The sequence below is a fragment of the Arvicanthis niloticus genome, chromosome 5 (genome assembly GCF_011762505.2).
Source record: "Arvicanthis niloticus isolate mArvNil1 chromosome 5, mArvNil1.pat.X, whole genome shotgun sequence".
Lineage (NCBI taxonomy): Eukaryota > Metazoa > Chordata > Mammalia > Rodentia > Muridae > Arvicanthis > Arvicanthis niloticus.
This window is the reverse complement of record NC_047662.1, coordinates 28149236-28170581: the sequence shown is the minus strand read 5'-3', so window position 1 is coordinate 28170581 and position 21346 is coordinate 28149236. Positions and strand designations below refer to the sequence as shown.

General features: G+C 39.9%; 1 protein-coding gene across 2 annotated transcripts in view; it reads right to left on the bottom strand.

The window, feature by feature from the left end:
• The window catches only part of Ago3 (argonaute RISC catalytic component 3), an 85538-nt gene that overhangs the window by 15555 nt on the left and 48637 nt on the right, over positions 1–21346 (bottom strand). For both annotated transcript variants that reach the window (XM_034502336.2, XM_076934199.1), the window contains 11 exons: positions 19711–19798; positions 19442–19589; positions 18191–18310; positions 16051–16173; positions 15361–15494; positions 13230–13414; positions 6980–7139; positions 5494–5584; positions 2841–3035; positions 2164–2298; positions 271–372 (listed from right to left, as the gene is read on the bottom strand). In XM_034502336.2, coding sequence (XP_034358227.1) covers positions 271–372; positions 2164–2298; positions 2841–3035; positions 5494–5584; positions 6980–7139; positions 13230–13414; positions 15361–15494; positions 16051–16173; positions 18191–18310; positions 19442–19589; positions 19711–19798 — 1481 coding nt within the window. The remainder of the gene's footprint in view (positions 1–270; positions 373–2163; positions 2299–2840; positions 3036–5493; positions 5585–6979; positions 7140–13229; positions 13415–15360; positions 15495–16050; positions 16174–18190; positions 18311–19441; positions 19590–19710; positions 19799–21346) is intronic.

The following is a 21346-nucleotide window of genomic DNA, read 5'->3' as shown; positions in this document are numbered from 1 at the left end:
AAACTCATTCTGTAGACCAGGCTGGCCTCAAACTCAGAGATTCACCTGCCTCTGCTGGGTCTAAAGATGTGCACCACTATGCCCAGCTCACTAATTCTGATGTTTTCATAAAAATATTTTCCTCTTTACTTTAAGTAAGAAAAAAGAAGAAATTCATTTATTAAAACTTACATGTGGAAATAACTAGGAACACAGAGAAAAGTATTATTTCTCTTTTTGCTGAGGAGAATTGAGGTTCTGAGTGAAAACCTTCCCCTGGAGCAGGCTCACCTGTATTCCAGCATGGCTACAGAGATAAAAGTCGAATTCATACGGGTGAGTGATGTCTGTATCCACCGTGGTTCCAGCTGGGATGTTGCCACTTCTTCCAACCTAGATTTTTTTTTTTTTTGATCAAATTTTAAATCAACAAGACAAAAGAAAAAATCAGGAAGTACATTAAAAATGTTCAAAAACATAAACTGACCTCATATTTCACTACTTTTAGCTTAAAATATTACTTAAGTAGCTATTAAGTATACCCCTTAGTTCCTAGTTTTTTAAAATTTATTCTTATTATTTTTATCATTACTACTATTTTATTTTCCAAGACAGGGTTTTGTTGTTTAGCCTTGGCTGTCCTTGTTTTGTGGAGCAGGCTAGGCTTTAACTCACAGAGATCCACCTGTCTCTGCCTCCTGAGTGCTAGGATTAAATGTACACACTATCATGCCCAGCTTAATTTTTAAGCCTCCTCTTAAAAAAAATCCCAGCCTAATAAATTAGCAACACATACCATATAGAAGCTGTAATCTATCTAAAGAGGAAACAGAAGGCCTGGATCTTCATGACAGTTCCAGTTTCTAGATTTATGCTCTAGGGCAGGGGTTCTCAACCTTCCCAATGCTGCAACCCTTTAATATAGTTCCTCATGCTGTGGGGACCCCCAACCAGAAAATTATTTTTGTTGCTATCCATAAACAATTTTGCTAGTTATGAATTATAGTGTGGTTGCGACCAACAGGTTGAGAGCTGCTGCTCTATCTAGGACAAGGTATTTTACCTTTCTGTTTTCTCAGCTATAAAGATCTTTCTTTCTTTCTCTCTTTTTTTTGAGACAGGGTTTCTCTGTGTAGCCCTGGCTGTCCTGGAACTCACCAGGCTGGCCTTGAACTCAGAAATCCGCCTGCCTCTGCCTCCCAAGCGCTGCGATTAAAGGTGTGCGCCACCACTGCCCGGCTTATAAAAATCTTTCATCTTTTTTGTTTTTCATTTTTGGGAATTGAACCCATAGTTTGAAACATGCATTACATCTAAACACTCCACTAAGCTTCGTCCCAGCCATTATTAGAATTCTGTAGAGCATGAGTAGATGTAAGCATAGACGAGCATGCATGAGCGCCATTACTAATCTCATCTGTTCATCCTCATTCTGCCTATGTCAGGTTTTCTAGGTATAAAAATATCCTAGTCATTTAGAATCGAAGGCCTTTAACAACAGGGTAATAAAATCACTGTAATAAATAACAGCTGTAATAAAAATCACTGCACCTATTAGGTGGTCTATCATGATGATTAAGACACTCTGTAGTAGTGTTGGAGTAATGGCTCAGAGGTTAAGAGCACTGGCTGCTCTTCCAGAGGACCTGGGTTCAATCCCTAGCACCCATGTGGCAGCTCACAACTGTCTGTAACTAGATATACATGCAGGCAAAATACCAATGTATATAAAATAAAATAAATGAATTATAAAAAAGAACGCTGTGTAGTGCATAGCTTGGATTTGAAGACTGCTTCTATCAGTGCTTCCTCTGTAACCATCTTGAGACATTACTAAAGGTTACAGTTTCTTCATTTTCAAGACAGGGATGATAATAATAAACATTATATATAATATGTACTATTATATGTAATAACAGTTGCATAAGTTTTGGGAGGATTAAATCAGTTAAACTAAAAAAGCACTTAGATTGGGTATGCAGCTCAGTGTACACAGCCTAGCATTCATGAGGCTCCGAGCATGATTTCCAGCAAGGCAAAAAGAAAGGAAGAAGGGAAGAGATAGAAGGGAGAGAAGGAGGAACAGGGAGAAAAGAGAGAAAGGGAAGGGAAGAGACAGACACTGGGAGCTTGATGGTGGGGAGGGAGCTTGGCTTAGAGCAGTATTACAAGACCTAAAATTACCCTTTCTGTTCTATCAGCACAGAACAATCGCGTATGATGTCGCTTCTGAACAACAATGTAGGTTATTCCAGGTTGATAGTCTTTTTCCAAACTGATACAGGCTTCTCGAATTGCCAGTAGCTCATAATATAGAACCTAGAGAAAATACAACAGAAAGATTGAATATAGCCAGTTGCTTCTTTTACAAATTCCAAAGTAAGAGAATGATTTAACTTCATGATACTTTGTTTTGAAGGATCAGTTTCATTTTAAGTTATATATGTGTGTGGGTGTGAGTTTGTGCACATGAGTGCAGGTGCCCTGGATGCCAGAGAGGACATCAGAGCTCCTGAAGCTGTACGTGGTAGTGAGCCACCTGATGTGGGTGCTGGGAACAGAACTCAGTTCCTCTGCAAGAGCTGCAAGCACTCTTCACTGCTAGGCCACCTCGCAGGCCCACCTCATGACTTAACATCACATACTGTACAGCTCAATATGCTTCTGTGTTTCATTTAACTATGAGTAGAGCAATGAAGGCTCACACATCCACAGGAAGATTTAAAAAGGAAAACCCACTGAAGCATCAGCTTTGATTTGACAAACGTTTAACTTCAGATGTTCACCTTCAGAACTAGATATCATATCATAAACTTAGTATTTGGTCTACTTATGGTCTAAATATATCCCAGGCAACCAACCTGTCTAAACTGTCCTTCTGAAACACCATCCCGATAAAAAATTATACGAGTAGGTTTGAATCGGGTTGACTTATAAAACTGGATGAGCAGTTCCCGGACCATGGAGGCCAAGTCCTGGATGATTTCCTGTCGGGGTCTCTGAACTCTTACTGTGGCGCAGTACCTGCTTGGATGGGCATCCATACTACCTACAACCTGGGTGGGGAAAGTGAGAACAAAATTAATCAAAATGAAAGTTCTTCATTTACATTCATATTTTACTGAAGCCTGTTCATCATTATTTACTTTGAAAATAACAAAAATTAGACAATTCCTAGTAAAGAACAAAATAAAAGACCAGAATAGTGTCAAAAACAATTAGGCAGTATTTTTTCTTTTTCTATTTTCATGTGTGTGTGGTGTGCATGTTTGTATATGCACATTTTGTATATATTTGGGCACATGTATAATGTTGTCCTTACATATGAATGTGTGTGCATGGAAAGGCCAGAGGTTGCACAGTTACAGAAAGAGAAAACAGGCAAATTACAATAGTTATAGGAGATTTAAGGGATAAAGTTAACAGATTTAATAGGTATATTATACCTATTTGTACCCCTAAACCAGAATGATCAACCTTGGCCAAAAACTCTCCAATTCAAAGAGCAATAATTAAAGTTAGTTATAAGAAATTGTTAAAGAACTACAAAGATTAAAGACTATCACCCTCCAAAAACAAACCAACCAGCCAGCCAGGCAGCCAACCAACCAACCAACCAACCAACCAACCAACAGGGGCTAGAGAGATAACTGACAGTTAAGATCACTGGCTGCTTATGCAGAGGACCCTGGTTCAGTTCCAAGCACCCACATGGTAGTTCACAACTGTCTGTTAACTCAAATTTCAAGAACCTAGTGATCTCTGGCCTCCATGATGGGGACTGCACACATGTGGTACACACGCGCGCGCGCGCGCACACACACACACACACACACACACACACACACAGATATCATATATATTGTATGGATGCATCACCTGTCAATTTAAAAACCTATGGCCTATGGGAAAGGGTAGAATGGACATCTGGGAGGCAGAAAGAATTCTGGGATAGAGCCAGGCTTGGGAGATTCCCTCTGAGGAAGATGTGATAGACATATGGCACCTAACCATGGGTAACTAGCCATATGACAGAACATAGATTAGAATAAATGGGTTGGGGGCTGAAGAGATGGCTCAGCAGTTAAGAGCACTGACTGTTCTTCCAGAGGTTCTGAGTTCAAATCCCAACAACCACATGGTGGCTCACAACCATCTGTAATGGGATCTGATGCTCTCTTCTAGTGTGTCTGAAGACAGCTATAGTATACTTACATACATAAAATAAATAAAATCTTAAAAGAGAAAAACCAAATTATCCAATCAATAAATTGGCCAATAAAGTGAGAAGCTCAGCAAGCAAATGCACTTGCAGCCAAGCTGACAGTCTGAGTTTGATCTCTGGGATCCACATGGGAGAATGAGAATCAACTCCTGCAAGTTGTCCTCTCCGCATGTCTGCTGTAGCGCTAATGTGTACCTCTCCCTAGCAATAAATGCAATAAAAAAAGGAGAAATACAAATGGCCAACAGGCACTTGACAAATGGTTCAACATCCTTAACCTTAAGGGAAGTGAAAATAAAAGTCCTGTAATTCCATCTCCCCGAGGCAGAGTGGCCACTGCCACAAACAAATGACAATAAACACTGGCTCCGGTGTACAGAAGGAGGAGCCTAATCCTCTGTTGGTGAGAATGTAAGTAGAGACAATTGAAAGCAGTAGACAGGTTTCAAACTACCGGAAACGGAGCTACCATATGACTTAGTTATACTACTTACTCTTGGGTACACACCTGAAGAATTTAAAGTCAACAGACCACAAAGATACCTGCGCTTACATGTTACGGCTGAACTATTCACAGCGGCTAGGAAACTGTACCCGCTTAGACATTCATTGCCAGACAAATGGATAAAGAAAATTTGGTGCAGGGGCCAGCAATCTGTGTTAAGGTGGGTTCCAGGGATGGTCATGCTTGGTGGAAGGAGAAAACCAACTTCTGCAAGTTCTCCTCTTACATGCCCTCCCAATAAATAAATAAATAAATAAATAAATGAATGAATAACTAACAAACTAAATAAGTAAATGTAATACTTGTATACACAATATAATTTTATGCAGATATAAAGAAAAATGAAATCATGATGTTCAGAAAAATAGGTACAAATGGAAATCATTATGTTAAGTAAAATAAAGCCTGTCTCAGAAAGACAAATATCACGTGCTCTCTCTTATACATGGAAGCTAAACTATAATATAAATATAAATATAAATATATATATTTATATATATATATATATATTAACTGGGAGAATAGAAGCCCAGATAGAGAAGGGAGGAGACTGCAGAGGGCAATGAAGGAGGAAAGGGACTGAGAACAAGAATACTGGCCCATGTGTGGTGATGCCAGCATGATACTGGCACATGTGTGACAATCCCAGGATGAAACTCAGTATTTGGTATGTTAACCCCAAAAAATTAATAAGGAAGAAAATACTAAGTTTTGAAATGTGGAAAGCACAATGCTTTTGTCCATCTGGAGTTCCGGTACCATAAATGTGTCTGGAGGCACTCACAGCAGCAATGGAGGGCTTCTTTCCATCCCCAGCAGGTGGGTGTGTGACATCTGCGCCCAGGAAGATCACTGGTTGCTGGAACACAGAAGGTCTTAAACACATTTTTTTAAAGGGTTAGACAGTTCATTTGTTTCATCTGTTTCACATGATTGCAATATAACTGCATGCCACCGACAGGACGAAGGAAGCCTGTATAACCATCAGACAGCTTCCCAGAACTGAACTGCTGACTAACATGTTTTGTTTTGATCTCTACATAGCCTTGGTAGTCCTGGGAATCACTACATAGACCAGGCTGCCCTCGAACTCACAGAGATCCCCTGCCTCTGCCTCCCAAGTCCTGGGATTAAAGGTGTGTGCCACATGCCCAGCCTGACTAACTCTTAATTCATGAATCTCTAGTCAATGAAGTAAAAGCTGTTACATTTCTCCAACATCTTGTGAGATTTATCAGGTTTTAAACAATGGTACTACGGTTGCATAAGAAACTAATGTTATTATTCTCTGTAATGGGAAAACCCAATAGGTTTCCTCATAGTATCTCAATAATTTTTCTGAATTTAAAAAATCTACTTACATTTTTAAGTCTATGGGACTTAAGGACAAAAAGAATCGCTGGGCGGTGATGGCACATGCCTTTAATCCCAGCACTTGGGAGGCAGAGGCAGGCAGATTTCTGAGTTCGAGGCCAGCCTGGTCTCTCTACAGAGTGAGTTCCAGGACAGCCAGGGCTACACAGAGAAACCCTGTCTCAAAAAAAAAAAAAAAAAAAAAAAAAAAAAAAAAAAAAAAAGAACCAGCAAGCCTTTGACTTTTAGTTTAGTCTATTGTCCACTTTCAGGCAGGGATTATAGGAGTCCACTATTCCTTGACCCAAAGAATAAAATTTGAATATATATAATCATGAGGTCCTAGCATTTTTTAAATTTCATTTTAAAACTTCATCCTTTAGAATTGAAAGGGCTGGGGCTGAGTGATATCTCAGCAGTTGTTTGCCCAAAGGACTCAGCACATACATGGTGACTCACAGCTCTCTAAGACCTCAGATCCAATGTCTTCTGGCCTCAACAGGTGCTGCACACACATGTGCACAGAGAGACATATAAAATAAAGATTAAGATATTTTAAAAAATATTGGTTGTTTCTTAGTTCTTGAATGTATTGGTTAAATTCTCTGCCTCATTTATAAATCTCATCTCCTGTTTAACAAGACAGGGTCTCACTGTATAGTCCTGGCTGACTTGTAACTCACTATGTATACCAGGCTGTCCTGGAACTTTCTATGTAGACCAGGCTAGTCTCAAATGCACAGAGATCTACCTGTCTCTACCTCTCAAGTGCTGGGATTAAAGGCATGCATTTAACCATTATGTCCAACAATCTCTTAATCTTGTTAAAATTAGTTCACAGGCAAGAATCACTAAGGTTGTCTTTTAATATTTTTTAGTAGTTATTCAAGTTTACGGGATGAAAAAGAAAAGCTTACCTTTGATGAGGTACAAGAATATTATTGATTCCTCCAAGTTTAACATTGATCTTTAGGCACAAGTTTGAAAGAGTTTGAGGAGATGTTTTTATTACATTCTTGACTTGCACACACTGTGTGGCCATACCCAAAAGTGTATCTCCTACACGCTTCACCTCCGCTATGGGACAAATGCAAATGATTCAGTCAGAAAAGAGGACACGTAAAAAATGAATTCCCCTGACAGTAAAGCTATGAAGGATCCCTTAAAACGTATCACCATCTGGTAGGGCACTTGAAATTATACCAATATTAAAACAACAATAAATTAATTAAAAAATTTATTAAAAAATAAATCATTAAAAATGGGTGAAAAATTTAAACATCAATTTAGAATTTATCTATTGGTTTATTTTGTACACAAATAGTATATTTAAAAAAAAAAATCTAAACTTTTAGCCAGGCATGGTGGCGCACACCTTTAATCGCAGCACTCAGAGGAAGGTTCCAGAGATCAAACTCAGGCTGTCAGGCTTACATGACAAATGCCTTTACTTGCTGAGCTATCCTCACAAGCTCCCCAAAAATATTTTTAAAACTGAAGGGAGGAAGAAAAGGCCTCTATCAATTTTAAAGGATTTTAAGTTGAAGACAATTAAGATGCAGAAGAAGGAGTGGATCAAGGAAGAGCAGAAATTCATTATATACATGTATTAAATTATTAAAGAATAAATTAAAATATTAAAAAAGATGCAGAGAGAAACTGTTATTAAAAGCTAGTACTATTCATCCAGGTGTGGGGGTACACACCTTTAATTCCAGCACTTGGAAGGCAGAGGCAGGAAGATCTCTGTGTTTGAGGTTAGCCTGGTCCCAAAGTGAGTCAAGGATAGCCTAGACTCATCTATTACACAAAGAAACCCTGTCTTGAATAAACAAAACCAACTAACCAACTAACCAAAAGAGAAGCAGTACTTTTCTTGCGGAGAATCCGAGTTGGGGTCCTACCGTTCACCTCAACTGGCTCACAATGCTCATGACTCCAGCTCCAGGAAATTGGACACCTTTGGACTCGATGAACATCTGCACTTACATTCATTCATACACCCACACAGACACACAAACACACACATGACTTTAAATGAAATAGGTTGGTTTTTTTTTTTTTAATTAAGAAACTGTGTGTGTGTGTTTTGTCTGCATGTCTGTGCACCACCTGTGTGTCTGGTGCTTGAGGAGGCCAGAGAGAGCATCATATTCAATAGAACTGGAGCTACAAATGCTGGTGGGTTACATGTGGGTGCTGAAAGTTGAAGCCAGGTCTTCTGGAAGAGAAGTCGGTGTTCTTGCTTTCTAAGTCATCTCTCCAGGGATACCCATGATACACGCCTGGCCTCAGCAGCTTTCCTTCACTGTTCATAGGAAGATTCCATAACCCTTTTTTTTTTTTTTTTTTAAAGATTTTATTTATTTTATGTAGGTGAGTACACTGTAGCTGTCTTCAGACACTCCAGAAGAGGGCATCAGATCCCATTATAGATGGTTGTGAGCCACCATGTGGTTGCTGGGAATTGAACTCAGGACCTTTGGAAAAAGAGTCAGTGCTCTTAGCCACTGAGCCATCTCTCCAGCCCTTCCATAACCCTTTTTTATATTCTTGACTCTAAAGCCAGAACCACGTGGCCAAAGCTGTCAAATTCTGCTGCTTGCTGGGGCTGAACTTGGTCCCCTCATTCAAATACATTTTCATCAGCTTTCTGGTTTTGGTGGTTTTCTTTGTTTGCTTAAACTTTTCTTTGATCCCTTTTCACAAGTTGGAAATTTAGCTGGGTGAGGTCTTGCCCTGAGGTCACCATTCCTTTTATTCCATTTAGCATCAGGCTTTTCTTTAAACCTGTTATCTCTCTGAGCACTGGACGGGGCTCCAGCATTCTACATTCTATGGCTTTTTCCTCAATCTGTACAAGTTGTATTTTTCCTTGCTCAACTTGCTCAATCAATATAAGAATGACAATAACCACATAACACAGTCAATACTAGGCTATCTTGAAATCTCCTCTGCTAATGCCATTAATCCAAAACTCTTCATTTAGCCTCAGGCAGATTTGGGGGTGGGGGCAAGGGCAAAATGCAGCCACATCTTTTGCCAAAATACCACAAGAATGGTCTCTAGGTATTCTCCTCTGAAACCTCTTGAGCTGGGCCCCCACAATTCAAATCACCCTCAGTACTGTCATCCATATTCCTACTTGCATGGCCTATGTCTCAGTTAGGGTTTCATTGCTCTGAAGAGACACCATCATCAAGGCAACTCTTATAAAGATAAACAATTGATTGAGGCTAGCTTGCAGTTTCACAGGCTCACTATAGGTTTCACTATTATCATAGTGAGGAGCAATGTGACATGCAGGCAGACAATAACTGAGTTTAATATCTAGATCCACTGGCAGCAGGAAGAATAAAGACACTGGGCCTCTCGTGAGCTTCTGAAACCTTAAAGCCCACCCCCAGTGACACACTTCCTCTAACAAGACACACTACTCCAATAAGGCCACATTTCTAATCCTTCTCAAGTAGTGTCACTCCTTGATGACTAAACATTCAAATACATGAGTGTATGGGGGCCATTCTTACTCAAATGACCACAGGTAGCTTCAGGTTTTTGTTATTGATTAAGACCAGATTTCTCTTATTGATTATTGATTATCCAGATTTCTGGCTATCCTGGAACTCATTTATAGACCAGGCTGGCCTCAAATTCAGAGATCCACCTGGCTCTGCCTTCTGAGTGCTGGTATTAAAGCCATGCACCACCATGCCCACTGTAGGTCTTTGTTATTTCAAACAATGTTATGAATTAACCTTTATTGTTTTACTTCATTTTATCTTCAGGGTTCATTTCTATAAGTAAAATCCAGGATTCAGAAGGAGATTGTGGGGTATGTGTGTGTGTGTATGTGTGTATATGTGTATAAAATCTTTATAGTGACAAACAAAAAATAATAGTGAGACAAAAAAAACCCCAAACTACATTTATTAATTTGGTGTATGTGTGCATGTATGTGCACATGTGCATATGTGTGTGTGTGTGTGTGTGTGTGTGTGTGTGTGTGTGTGAATGCCATGTGCATGTGTGGCAGTCAAAGGACAACTTGCAGGAGTCAGGTTTTAGTCCTCCATTTGTGTTTCTGGGGTCACACTCAGGCTATTAGGCTTTGTGGCAATACCTTTCTTTACCCACTGAGCCATCTCTCCGTACCTCAACAAAAATGTCAATGAATAGCTAGAACCTAATACTAGTATTATAAAAAGCATGGTATATTTGACTCAACAGATACTGCTCCTGCCTCTGTTTACTGTCTAATTGATAAAAGGATCAAACTGAACAATTCGAATGTGAAAGCAACATTAAAGAGAGTAATAAGGTTCTATATAAGATACTAATAAAAAATTTGATTTTTTTCAGGGAGGTGAGATAAAGCTTTTGTTAAACTTCAAGTGAAGATTTTGCATTTTCTCTTGGTGAAACATGGGAAGTGGAGATTGACAAGCAACACAGGTCGAAGGAAGAGAGTGAATGGAGTTCCAGTGGGACCTGAAAATAAAGGGCGATTACAAGGAAAGCAACACTGCAAGAGGGTCACTGACTAGGGTTGGGGGGGGTGTCACTGCTGAAGCAGAACCTAGAACTTTTGCTGATTTCTGACATGAGCTTTTTGTCACCTTCTCCTTTTGGTTACAGACATTGGAATTACTTAAACAACCAGAAGGTTACAGTCTGCTCAGAGGCTCTGGATACACATAATGAAGTCATCAGATTTGTACTAGGGACAGTTCCATTCTTGTTTTTGCATTCTTTCCTATTGGTCTAGAAACAAGCAAGGCATCTTTCAATTTGCAAATATTCAGTAGTATAATATCAGGAAATATTAATTCAAGAAATAAGTGACCTATCAGTTCTTAGAGAAAATGTGGAGGAACCTTGAATGTACATTGCTAAGTGAAAGAAGCCTATTAGAAAGACTACATAGCAGGCAGGCAGCAGTGGACCACACCTTTAATCCCAGCACACGGGAGGCAGAGACAAGAGGATCTCTGAGTTTGAGGCCAGCCTGGTCTACAGAGCAAGTTCCAAGACAGCCAAGGTTGTAAAGAGAAAACCTTGTCTCGAAAACCAAGCCAAACCAACTAAACCAACCAAACAAAAAATGAAAAGAAAAAAAGAAAGAAAGGCTACATATAAAATAATTCCACTTTGTGACAATCTAGAAAAAGCAAAACTATAGCAATAGTAAAAAATCAGTGGCTTCAAGGATTAAGGGAGGGAGGGGAAGGATGAAGAGAGGAATTTAAGAACAGTGAAACTACTCTGTATGGTGCTGTAATAGTGGATACGTATTGCCAGACCTACACTGTTCAACATGAACAGTGGACTTTAATGTAAACTGTGGGCAAAGCATTAATAATTAATAATGTTTATAACATGAGTGCTTTTGGTTCAGTAAATGGAACACATTAAGGAGAAAGGTGAGTCTGTGCAAAGGGCAGATGCGTAGGGGAACTCCCTAGACTACCTGCTCAGTTTTTCTGTAAATCTAAAGCTATTCTAAGCAAGTATATTTATTTATTTAATTTGTGCATGTGTATGTGTTTACATGTTCATGTGTGTGCAGGTGTGTGTGCACGTGTGTGAGAAGGCCACAGGTCAACCTTCGGTATCATTCATCAGAAGCTGTCTACTTTGTTTCTAAGCAGATGAGTGTAAAGTAGGTAAAACCAACCAACCAACCAACCAACCAACCAACCAATCAACCAACCAGTTTGGAGGCTATGAAAATACTTTGCTTCTTCCCAACAGTATGTAAGAGCACATACTTATTCAAATTTTTGTCAAGAATAAGTATTACTATTGTTGATGAAAATTAACTTACTGTGATGGTTTGTATATGCTCAGCCTAGAGAGTGGCACTAGTAGAAGGCGTGGCCTTGTTGGAGTAGGTGTGTCACTGTGGGCGTGGGCTTTAAGATCCTCATCCTAGCTTCCTGGAAGCCAGTATTCTGCTAGCAGTCTTCAGATGAAGATGTAGAACTCTCAGCTCCTCCTGCACCATGCCTGCCTGGATGCTGCCATGCTCCTGTCTTGATGATAATGGACTGAACCTCTGAACCTGTAAGCCAGCCCCAATTACACATTGTCCTTTTTAAGACTTGCATTGGTCTCCAATCACGCTCCACTTTGTTTTATGTGACAGAGTCTCTCACTGACTGTAGAGCTCCCCAGTGTACTGGCTGGCCAGCAAGTCCAGAAATGCCTTTGTCTCTCCAGTGCAAGGACCATAGGTGCATGCTGCAGAGCCTGATTTTTATATGGGTTCTTGAGGATGAAAATCAGGCAAGCACTTTCCACTAATTGAACTATCTCCCTATCTTCATTTCTGTCATGTCTAATATGAAATTATTTTACTATATTCAATGGTTTCCAAGTTATTATTTTCCTAAATATTTTTTCATGACTCAAGGTATTAGACTTCTTTTATTAATCTCACAAAACTTTACTTTGTATACAAGACCCTCATGTATAGGGTTAGATATTAAAGTACCCAGCTCCACAGGTGAAGAAAGTGAAGCTCTGCACAGTTACATAACTGAGTCACACCACACAGGCAGTGTAACTCCAGCATCTGAGCACTGAGCAACAGTCTAGCTCCACCCACTACCTCGTCCTGCTATGCAAGGTTTTCTGATGCCACTTCATTACACGATTCTTCTCTGAAGCACTGCTTGGGATGTCTCTTTTAGGTACTAAAAGTCATTTCTCAGAGTTTCCTTTTTACTATTTAGCTTATAGGCTTTGCTTTAAAGTAATACTATGTAGACTTTTTTGGTTGTTGTTGTGTTTTGTTTGTTTGTTTTGACATGGTTTCTTTGTGTAGTCTTTAATGTCCTGGAACTCACTCTGTAGACCAGGCTAGCCTGGAACTCAAGAGATTCTCCTACCTCTGCAACCCAAGTGCTGGGATTAAAGCCATGTACCACCACTGCCCAGCTAACACATGATTTAAAATACTATGGTCTAAATATATTTTATTATTTGAAAATTTTAGGTTATCTAATTCTAAAAACAACATTAAGCAGGAAAAGAAAAAAACTGCAGTATTTCTGTTGTTGCAGTGCTGAAGATCAGATCCAGGTTTGTGCACATCTTAGGTCAGTGCTCTAGCAGTAAGCTAAACTCTCACTCCTGAGAAATGCACTTTTAAAATATCCTTACCATACACTGGTGTCTTCCCGGGCAGGATGACGATAATGAGCTGTAGTCCAGAGTACGTATTCTTGAGATGCCGGAACATGGGCTCCACGCTGTCTGCCCCCTGTGCATATTTGCAGAAACATGGCTGACCCTGGATGGGCATCCCCGCATCCTTGGAAATCTTCCGAAGCTGGTCTGTGAAACCTCTGAAGGTGAAACCAGAAAAGAGAAAAGCTTTGTCTAGATATCAAAATGTACTAAATATTTTATCTTTTGTGTGTATATAGTATTAAGGATTAAACCCATGGTCTGTGTGTGCTCAGCAAGTACTCTACACTGAACTATATCTCCAGCTCCAAGCCTATCAAACAGCAATAAAAAGGTTTTTTTTTTTCTTTCTTTTTTTCCCCCCTCAGAGCTGAGAAAGAAACCCAGGGCCTTGCACTTGCTAGGTAAGCGCTCTACCAGTGAGCTAAATCCCCAACCTCATGAAAAGTTTAAGAAAGAAGCTGGGTGGTGATGGAGCATGCCTTTAATTCCAGCATTTGGGAGGCAGAGGCAGGTGGACCTCTGAGGTTAAGGACAACCTAATTTATAGAGTGAGTTCCAGGACAGCCAGGGCTACACAGAGAAACCCTGTCTCAACAACAACAACAAAAAAAAAACTTTAGGAAAAAGAAGGAGGAAGAGGAAGAAAGAAGGGGAAGAGAAAGGGAAAGGAGAGGAGGAAGAAGAGGAAGAGGAGGAGGATGAAGAGGAGGAGAAATAGCAGACGAAGCAAAGAACTGTGTGTTTGCTCAATATAGAAGAGGTCACCAGATCACTAAAGTTAAAGGCCACAGACGGTACCAGTGACCTGTAGTAGCCTCCTTTGTGCTCTGTGGGTATGTTCAAAGATTCCCCAGTGGGGCTGGGGAGATGGCTTAGTTGGTACAAGATTTGCTATGTATGTCTATATTGTCAGCACTGAGGAGGTGGAGACTTAATCCCTGGGGTTTGCTGGCCAGCCAATCTAACTAATGAATCCAATCTAATTAATGAATTCCAGATTCAGTAAGATGACCTGTCTCAAAAAATAAAGTGGAAGGTGATTGAGGAAGATCCCCAAAAATCAACTCTGGCCTCAACCTATCTACACACAAACACAGACATACGTGTATACATATATACTCACATACAAGACTCCCATTGGATATTTAAAGGTGTGGATGGTACCAGACCCTATAATTTAATGCCTTTTGATCTCAACCAATGGCTATATTTTTTGAAGTCCCAGGTATAACAAGTAAATGTATATAAATCTGTTTTTTTCTAACTTTCTTACTTTCTTTCCTTCCTTCCTTCTTTCCTTCCTTCTTTCTTTCTTTCTTTCTTTCTTTCTTTCTTTCTTTCTTTCTCTCTCTCTCCTTTTTTTCCTTCCTTCCTTTTTTTCCCCTTTTTTGGTTTTTCAGACAGAGTTTCTCTGTGTAGCCCTGGCTGTCCTAGATCTCACTCGGTAAACCAGGCTGGCTTTAAACTCAGTGCTCCTCTGGCCTCTACCTCCTGAGTGCTAGGATTAAAGGTGTGCATCATAACGCTCACCTTTATAATTTCAGAATAAAATACTTATTTTTAATGTACATCGTTGAAACTTTAGCACGTGATTTTTTCTTTCCTTATTAAGCTGACAACCTTTGTCTTTTCACTTAAATAATTCAGTGGGTTCTAAGCCAATGAGAGACCCTGGCGGATAATGCCTGATAACTGACATCTTTGGCTGACTTCTGGCCTGTACATGCAGAAACATGCACATCCACACACACACCTGCAAATGTGTGGGCACACATGGACACACATACATCATTGTTGAGACTGGGTCTTGTTAATTTATGAGTTCCCTGCCTCCGCCTCCCATGTAACTGGAATCATAGGTGATCCCAGCTGGATGGAAGGGGTAGTTTTAAAGGTTCACTGGTTAAATATATTCCATATATTTTTTAGAACATGAGATGAATCATTTAAAACTGAAAAAACAGGGCTGGGGTATAGTTCAGAGATGCAGCCTATTGGATTCACCCCTATTTATGTCCTGGGTTCACCCCAGTGACATAAATAATATTTTTTATAATTTCAAACACAAAAGGTCCCCAGGCCAAATCAACAAAACACTTACTTCAGTATTTCTTCTCTGCACTGCCTCTGTGTGGCAAAGCAAGCGACAGCCCACATTTTGATTTCGACTCCTGTGTGGAACTGTTTTCCTCGCATGTCCCAAACTCCGTGGCTAGGTGTTGCTACTGTCCGGTTCTGGAAGAGAAATGACATGGCAGAAAAACAAAAACTTTCTCAAATAATGCATTTTCAGGTGAGCTCAAGTAAGCACTTCAAGTTTCTGAACTGATAAATCCTTAGTACTCTATGTGGAGTTGGCTGTTCTAAATCAATATTTATACTGTCAAAACCCAAGAGTCCAGTAAGAGGCCAGCAAGATGGCTCAGCAGGTCTTTACGTTACAAGCAGCTTTAAACAAAGCTTTACTTTACTTTGAAACAAACAAAAACATCCAATATATTGTTGGAATAACAAGATAATAAGTTCAACACTTAGAGTACCATTCTCTCCTTACTTAGCAAATTATTTATTTCTTTTATGTATGAGTGCTCTGATGCATGTACACCTGCAAGCAAGAAGAGAGCATCGGATCCCATTACAGATGGCTGTGAGCCACCATGTGGCTGCTGGGAATTGAACTCAGGACCTCTGGAAGAGTAGTAGTCAGTGTTCTTAACTGCTGAGCCAGCTCTCCAGCCTCATACTCAGCATATGATATGTATATGATTAGAATGTTATTGATAGGCTTTACCCGTCCTCCATACTGGAGCATGGGTGCTGGAAGTACACGTCCAGTCACATGGGCCATTTCATCCCGCACTTTAAACTGAAACTCCTGGACGAACGGATCCGTTTCATAATTTGCACTTCTTACCTAACAACAGAGAAGAATTGTCATTATTCTCAGACTTTCCCTCAACTTCTTACTACACTTGCTGGAACCTCTGCTTTTCTTCCTCTATGCCAACTATATGTTTTATAATAAGTATAATCAATGGTGCCCTCACTATAAGGCACAGAATATTATCCTGCAGACTGTGAGTCAGGGACTAGAGGATGTCTATGAACAGCTTGATAACTTACTCAGAACTAAATGTAGATATTAGGTTGAATAATACACTTCAACTATTTGTGACCCATGAAAATGATGATTTTAAATAATTAAGCAATTTCAGGAGCGAGAAATACCTATCTAAAATGGGATAAGAACCCCCAATTGAGATGATGGTGCTCGCCTTAATCCAGCACTTGGGAGGCAGAGGCAGGCGGCTCTCTGAATTCGAGGACAGCCTGGTCTACAGAGTGAGTTCCAGGACAGCCAGGGCTACACAGAGAAATCATGAAAAAACAACCAACCAACCAACCAAAAAAGAACCTCAGAATGGATAGTCATTGCTTAGTTGACAACCAAAACAAACAAACAAACAAAAACCTCTGATTATAAAGAATCTAGGAACATACTAAAATTTGTTTCATGTGAAGTTTGACAGTAAATATTAAAAACAACTTTTTTCTAACTACCTGCTTTATAACTTACATATTTTATTTCAGTATTTTCAGGTATATTATATAATATATATTTAAAGAGAAATAGTAACAGATTTTAAAAAGCCAGCATCAGTTATAGATTATACATTTATATAACATATCCACGTACAGAGTCAAAGAACTAACACATGGTTCTTCAGTGCAGTATCTTACCCCAAGGTAAGATATTAGCTATTTTTCTTTTATTTTTCTTTACTTTTCTTTTTCTTTTCTTTTCTTTTTTTTTTTTTTTTGATTTTTCGAGACAGGGTTTCTCTGTGTAGCCCTGGCTGTCCTGAACTCACTCTGTAGACCAGGCTGGCCTTGAACTCAGAAATTCACTTGCCTCTGCCTCCCAAGCGCTGGGATCAAAGGCGTGCACCACCACTGCCTGGCAGCTATTTTTCTTTTTCTTTCTTTTATTGGTTTTTCAAGACAGGTTTCTCTGTGTAGTCCTGGCTGTCCTGCAATTTACTCTGTAGATCAGGCTGGCCTTGAACTCAGATTTGCTTCCCAAGTGTTGGGATTAAAGGTGTGAGCCACTATACCTGGTTCCATGATCTCTTTTAACTCTGACAGTTTATAAAACGGTAATGTAGCATCAGCCGGTAAGAACATGGGTTTTTTCTTTTTTCTTTTTCCTTCCTTCCTTCCTTCCTTCCTTCCTTCCTTCCTTCCTTCCTTCCTTCCTTCCTTCCTTTGTTCCTTCCTTCTGTTTTTGTTTTTGTCTTTTTTCAAGACAGGGTTTCTCTGTGTATCTCTGGCTGTTCTGGAACTCATTCTATAGACCAGGCTGGCCTCGAACTCAGAAATCCACCTGCCTCTGCCTCCCAAGTGCCAGGATTAAAGGCCTGTGCCACCACTGCCCGGCTTTCTTTCTTTTTTTTCTATTGGGCACTTTATTTATTTACATTTTAAATGTTGTTCCCCTTCCTGGTCTCCCCTCTGCAAACCCTCTATCCCACCCCCTCTTTCCTCTGCCTCTAAGAGGGTGCTTTCTCACCCACCCACCCTTCTAGCATCCCCCTATGCTGGGATAACAAGCCTCCACAGGACCAAGGGCCTCCCTTCCTATTGATGCCAGATAAGGCAATCTGCTACATGTGTAGCTGAAGTCATGGATCCATCCATGGTTTCTCTTCAGATCATATAAATCTTTTGCCTTTTTTGTTTGTTTGTTTGTTTTTGTTTTTTGAGACAGGGTTTCTCTGTGTAGCCTTTTTTTTTTTTTTTAACTTATTCACTTTACATCCTGATCACTGCCCACCTCCCAGTCCTCCCCTCCCACAATCCTGCCCCACTGCCCCACCTTGAGTAGCTCACCCTAATGCACTTTAAATCTCATTTTAGAGTTTTGTACTAACCAATCTGCTAATTTCCTCTTGTCTATCTGGTGCAGATCTTGCTGTTGCCTTAATCATAGTAGAAGTCTGATTGTCTGTTAGTTTCTTGATACACCTTTGCCCAGCCACAATATTACAGACCTGGAAACAGAATAATTTATACAATGTATATATTTTTGTTAGAACTCACTTGCTTAATGCCAATCACGTTATATATAATTTTAAAGTCTACTTTATTAAATAACTTCTTTTTACTGTATGTTAAAGTAAAAAAGCAGAGAACAAATTACACACGATCACATAATTATAGATAGGTAAAAGGTACACAGGATAAAGACAGAAAGAAACGTAACAAAAATGCTAACTAATGGCAGAATTATGGGTGAACTTTTCCTACCATGTTGGCTAGGTTTATGTCAGTCTGACACAAGCTATTGTCATCTCAGGTAAGGGAATCTCAGTAAAGAAAATTCCTCCAAAAGATCCTGCTGTAGGGCATTTTCTTATGAGTGATTGATGGAGAAGGGCCAGCCCATTGTGAATGGTGCCATTCCCATGCTGGTGGTCCTAGGTTCTAGAAGAAAGCAGGTTGAGCAAGCCATGTGGAGCAAGCCAGAAAGCAGCACCCCTTCACAGCCTCTGCATCAATTCCTGCCTCCAGGTTTCTGGCCTGATTGAGTTCCTGTCCTGACTTCCTTTGATGAGGAACAGTGAGGTAGACATGTAAGCCGAATGAACCCTTTTCTCCGAGTTGCTCTACGGCACTCTGACCAAGACACATACTATTTATTTTATTTAATGAAATTTTAGAAAAAAGGTAGAATTTAAAATTTGTTCAAATTCCAAAATACATGTGAGATTCTGATAAATCATAGGCCATAAAGCCTCTACAAAAATAATAATGCCAGGGAGATGGCCCTGAGGGTAAAGAGCTTGCTACATAAGGACCCGAGTACAGAGCCCTTGCATTGTACAAAACTAGCATGGTGGTATATGCCTGGAACCCCAGTGCTGGAGAAGAGGGAGGGGAAAAGAAGGTGGAGAAAGTAGTCCAACTGGAGTTCAGGTTCAATGAGAGACCTTGTCTCAAAAAAAATAGATGGATAGCAATATTGAAAGACTCTTGATGTCATCCTTTGGCCTACATAAACATGCACACACAGCACACACACATTCACGTGTACAGACACACATGAGCAAGCACATTCACACTTGCACACAAGTGAAGAAAAGATGAACAGAAGCTAATCGTAAGCAGTGTAAAGACATTACTTCTAGTGGCAGGTATGTATGCTTCTGCTCCTGCCCCACTTGCAGACAGGGAAGGTGTGGGTACTTCAGCTGAAGTGTGTACTTTTCTCTGAAATACTGAGCTACAGTTCTCTCCACAGTTTGGCCATTTTCTAGCTGTAAAGGAAAGCTGGAAAAAAGAAGAGCTGACATGAACAACTCTTGTCCCATCCTGAGCTGGCCAGTCCCCAGCCCTTATTCAGAGCACGCTGACTCCTGGCACTGCTGTGGTGAGCAGCAGCTTTCCTTACGTTTGGTGGCTGGCAGGCCTTCTCGTTACATTACAAACGCGGTATTTTCGCCTCATTGTCCCACAATGAGTCACTTCAACCTTCAGACCTGTTCCCAACAAGAAAAATGAAGGTTACAGAAGTTCCATGAAAAACACTTACCCAGCCTGCTCACTACTATAAAACCTCTATTCTGAGCAGGCACAAAGTCTGTGACACAAGCAATGTGATAGCAGAAACTTTTACGTGACATTGCCAATAACCATAATTATGACAGGCCTAATTACCAAATATTTTTTTTACACTATCAAGCTCTTATTTGTTAAGAAAGAAAAGTCCAAAGATCAAGGGACAACGTTCTCCACTAGAAAAAAATATGCATTTACACTAAACTTGGGAATTTGTAGACTCAGGAATGAGAGCATAAGTATTGGAATAGCCTCTCACACATAGTGACTGAAGATCAGGCTTTCAGAAAGTTGAAGAAGGAAGTCCTTCTAAGACTTATGAAGCAGGCAGAAAAAAAAAAATCTGGTCCCTTTGTCAGAACCAGAGTGGCAATTTTATTAAGTATTTTTCTAAATTTATTAATTTTTTCTCAAAAATAGTGACTATTAGAATGGAAAATAGTTCTTAATTTAAAAAAAATTATTTTGTGTGTGTGTACTCATGCACACATGAATGTAGAGGTCGAAAGACAATTTAAAGAAATTGGTTCTTTTCTTCCATCATGTGGGTTCTGGGGAGCAAACTCAGGTTGCCAAGCTTGGGGACAAGTGAATTTGTTCATTGTGCCATCTTGTCAACCTTCAAAATAACTTTTTTTTTTGGGGGGGGGGGGACAGGGTCTCTCTAGGTAGCTCTGGCTGTACTGAAACTTGGTATGTAGATCAAGTTGGCTTTGAACTCACAAAGACCCATCTGTCTTTGCTTCCTGAGTGCTGGGATTTAAGGTATGGGCCACTACTCTCTGGCTCCTTCAAATAATTCTTAAAGTAGGTGATCTCTACTTTCTCATGAAGTCATTGACTCCTTTGAGAATCTGATGAAAGCAATAAACTCTCAGAAAAATACATACATAATACATGTGTGTGTGTGTGTGTGTAATGTAGCAAGTAATTTTAAATATTTCTAGATCACTGTAGTGCATTTATGAACTTTAGTGACTCAAGGATTCCAGGCTATTCTAGAAAGTAAAGTGATGGGCTTTGGCTCCTCAGCTGAAGAAAAGCCCTGCTTTGGAGGTACCCAGGGCCGTGTGCACACAGGCACATGGCCTACCACTGAGCTCTGACCCCATCCTTTTCACTTGGTTTCAAGACAGGGTCTTGCTGAGTTGTTCAAAGTATCCTTGAATTTATTTTCCTTCCTTAGCTTTCTGGGATTACGGGAATGTTGCTCCATGACTGGCATATCAAGAAAACAGGAAAGTTTTTTTTTTTTTTTTTTTTTTTTTTTTTTTTTTTTTTTTTTTTTTTTTTTTTTTTTTAAGGTAGAGACAGGCTTTCTCTATGTAGTCCTGACTGGAGCTTGTTATATAGACTAGGCTGCCCTTGAACTCACAGAGATCTCCCTGCATCTGCCTTTCTAGTGCTGGGATTAAAGGCATGCACTACTATGCCCAGCAGGAATTTTCTTAAGTACTAATGAGAAACAG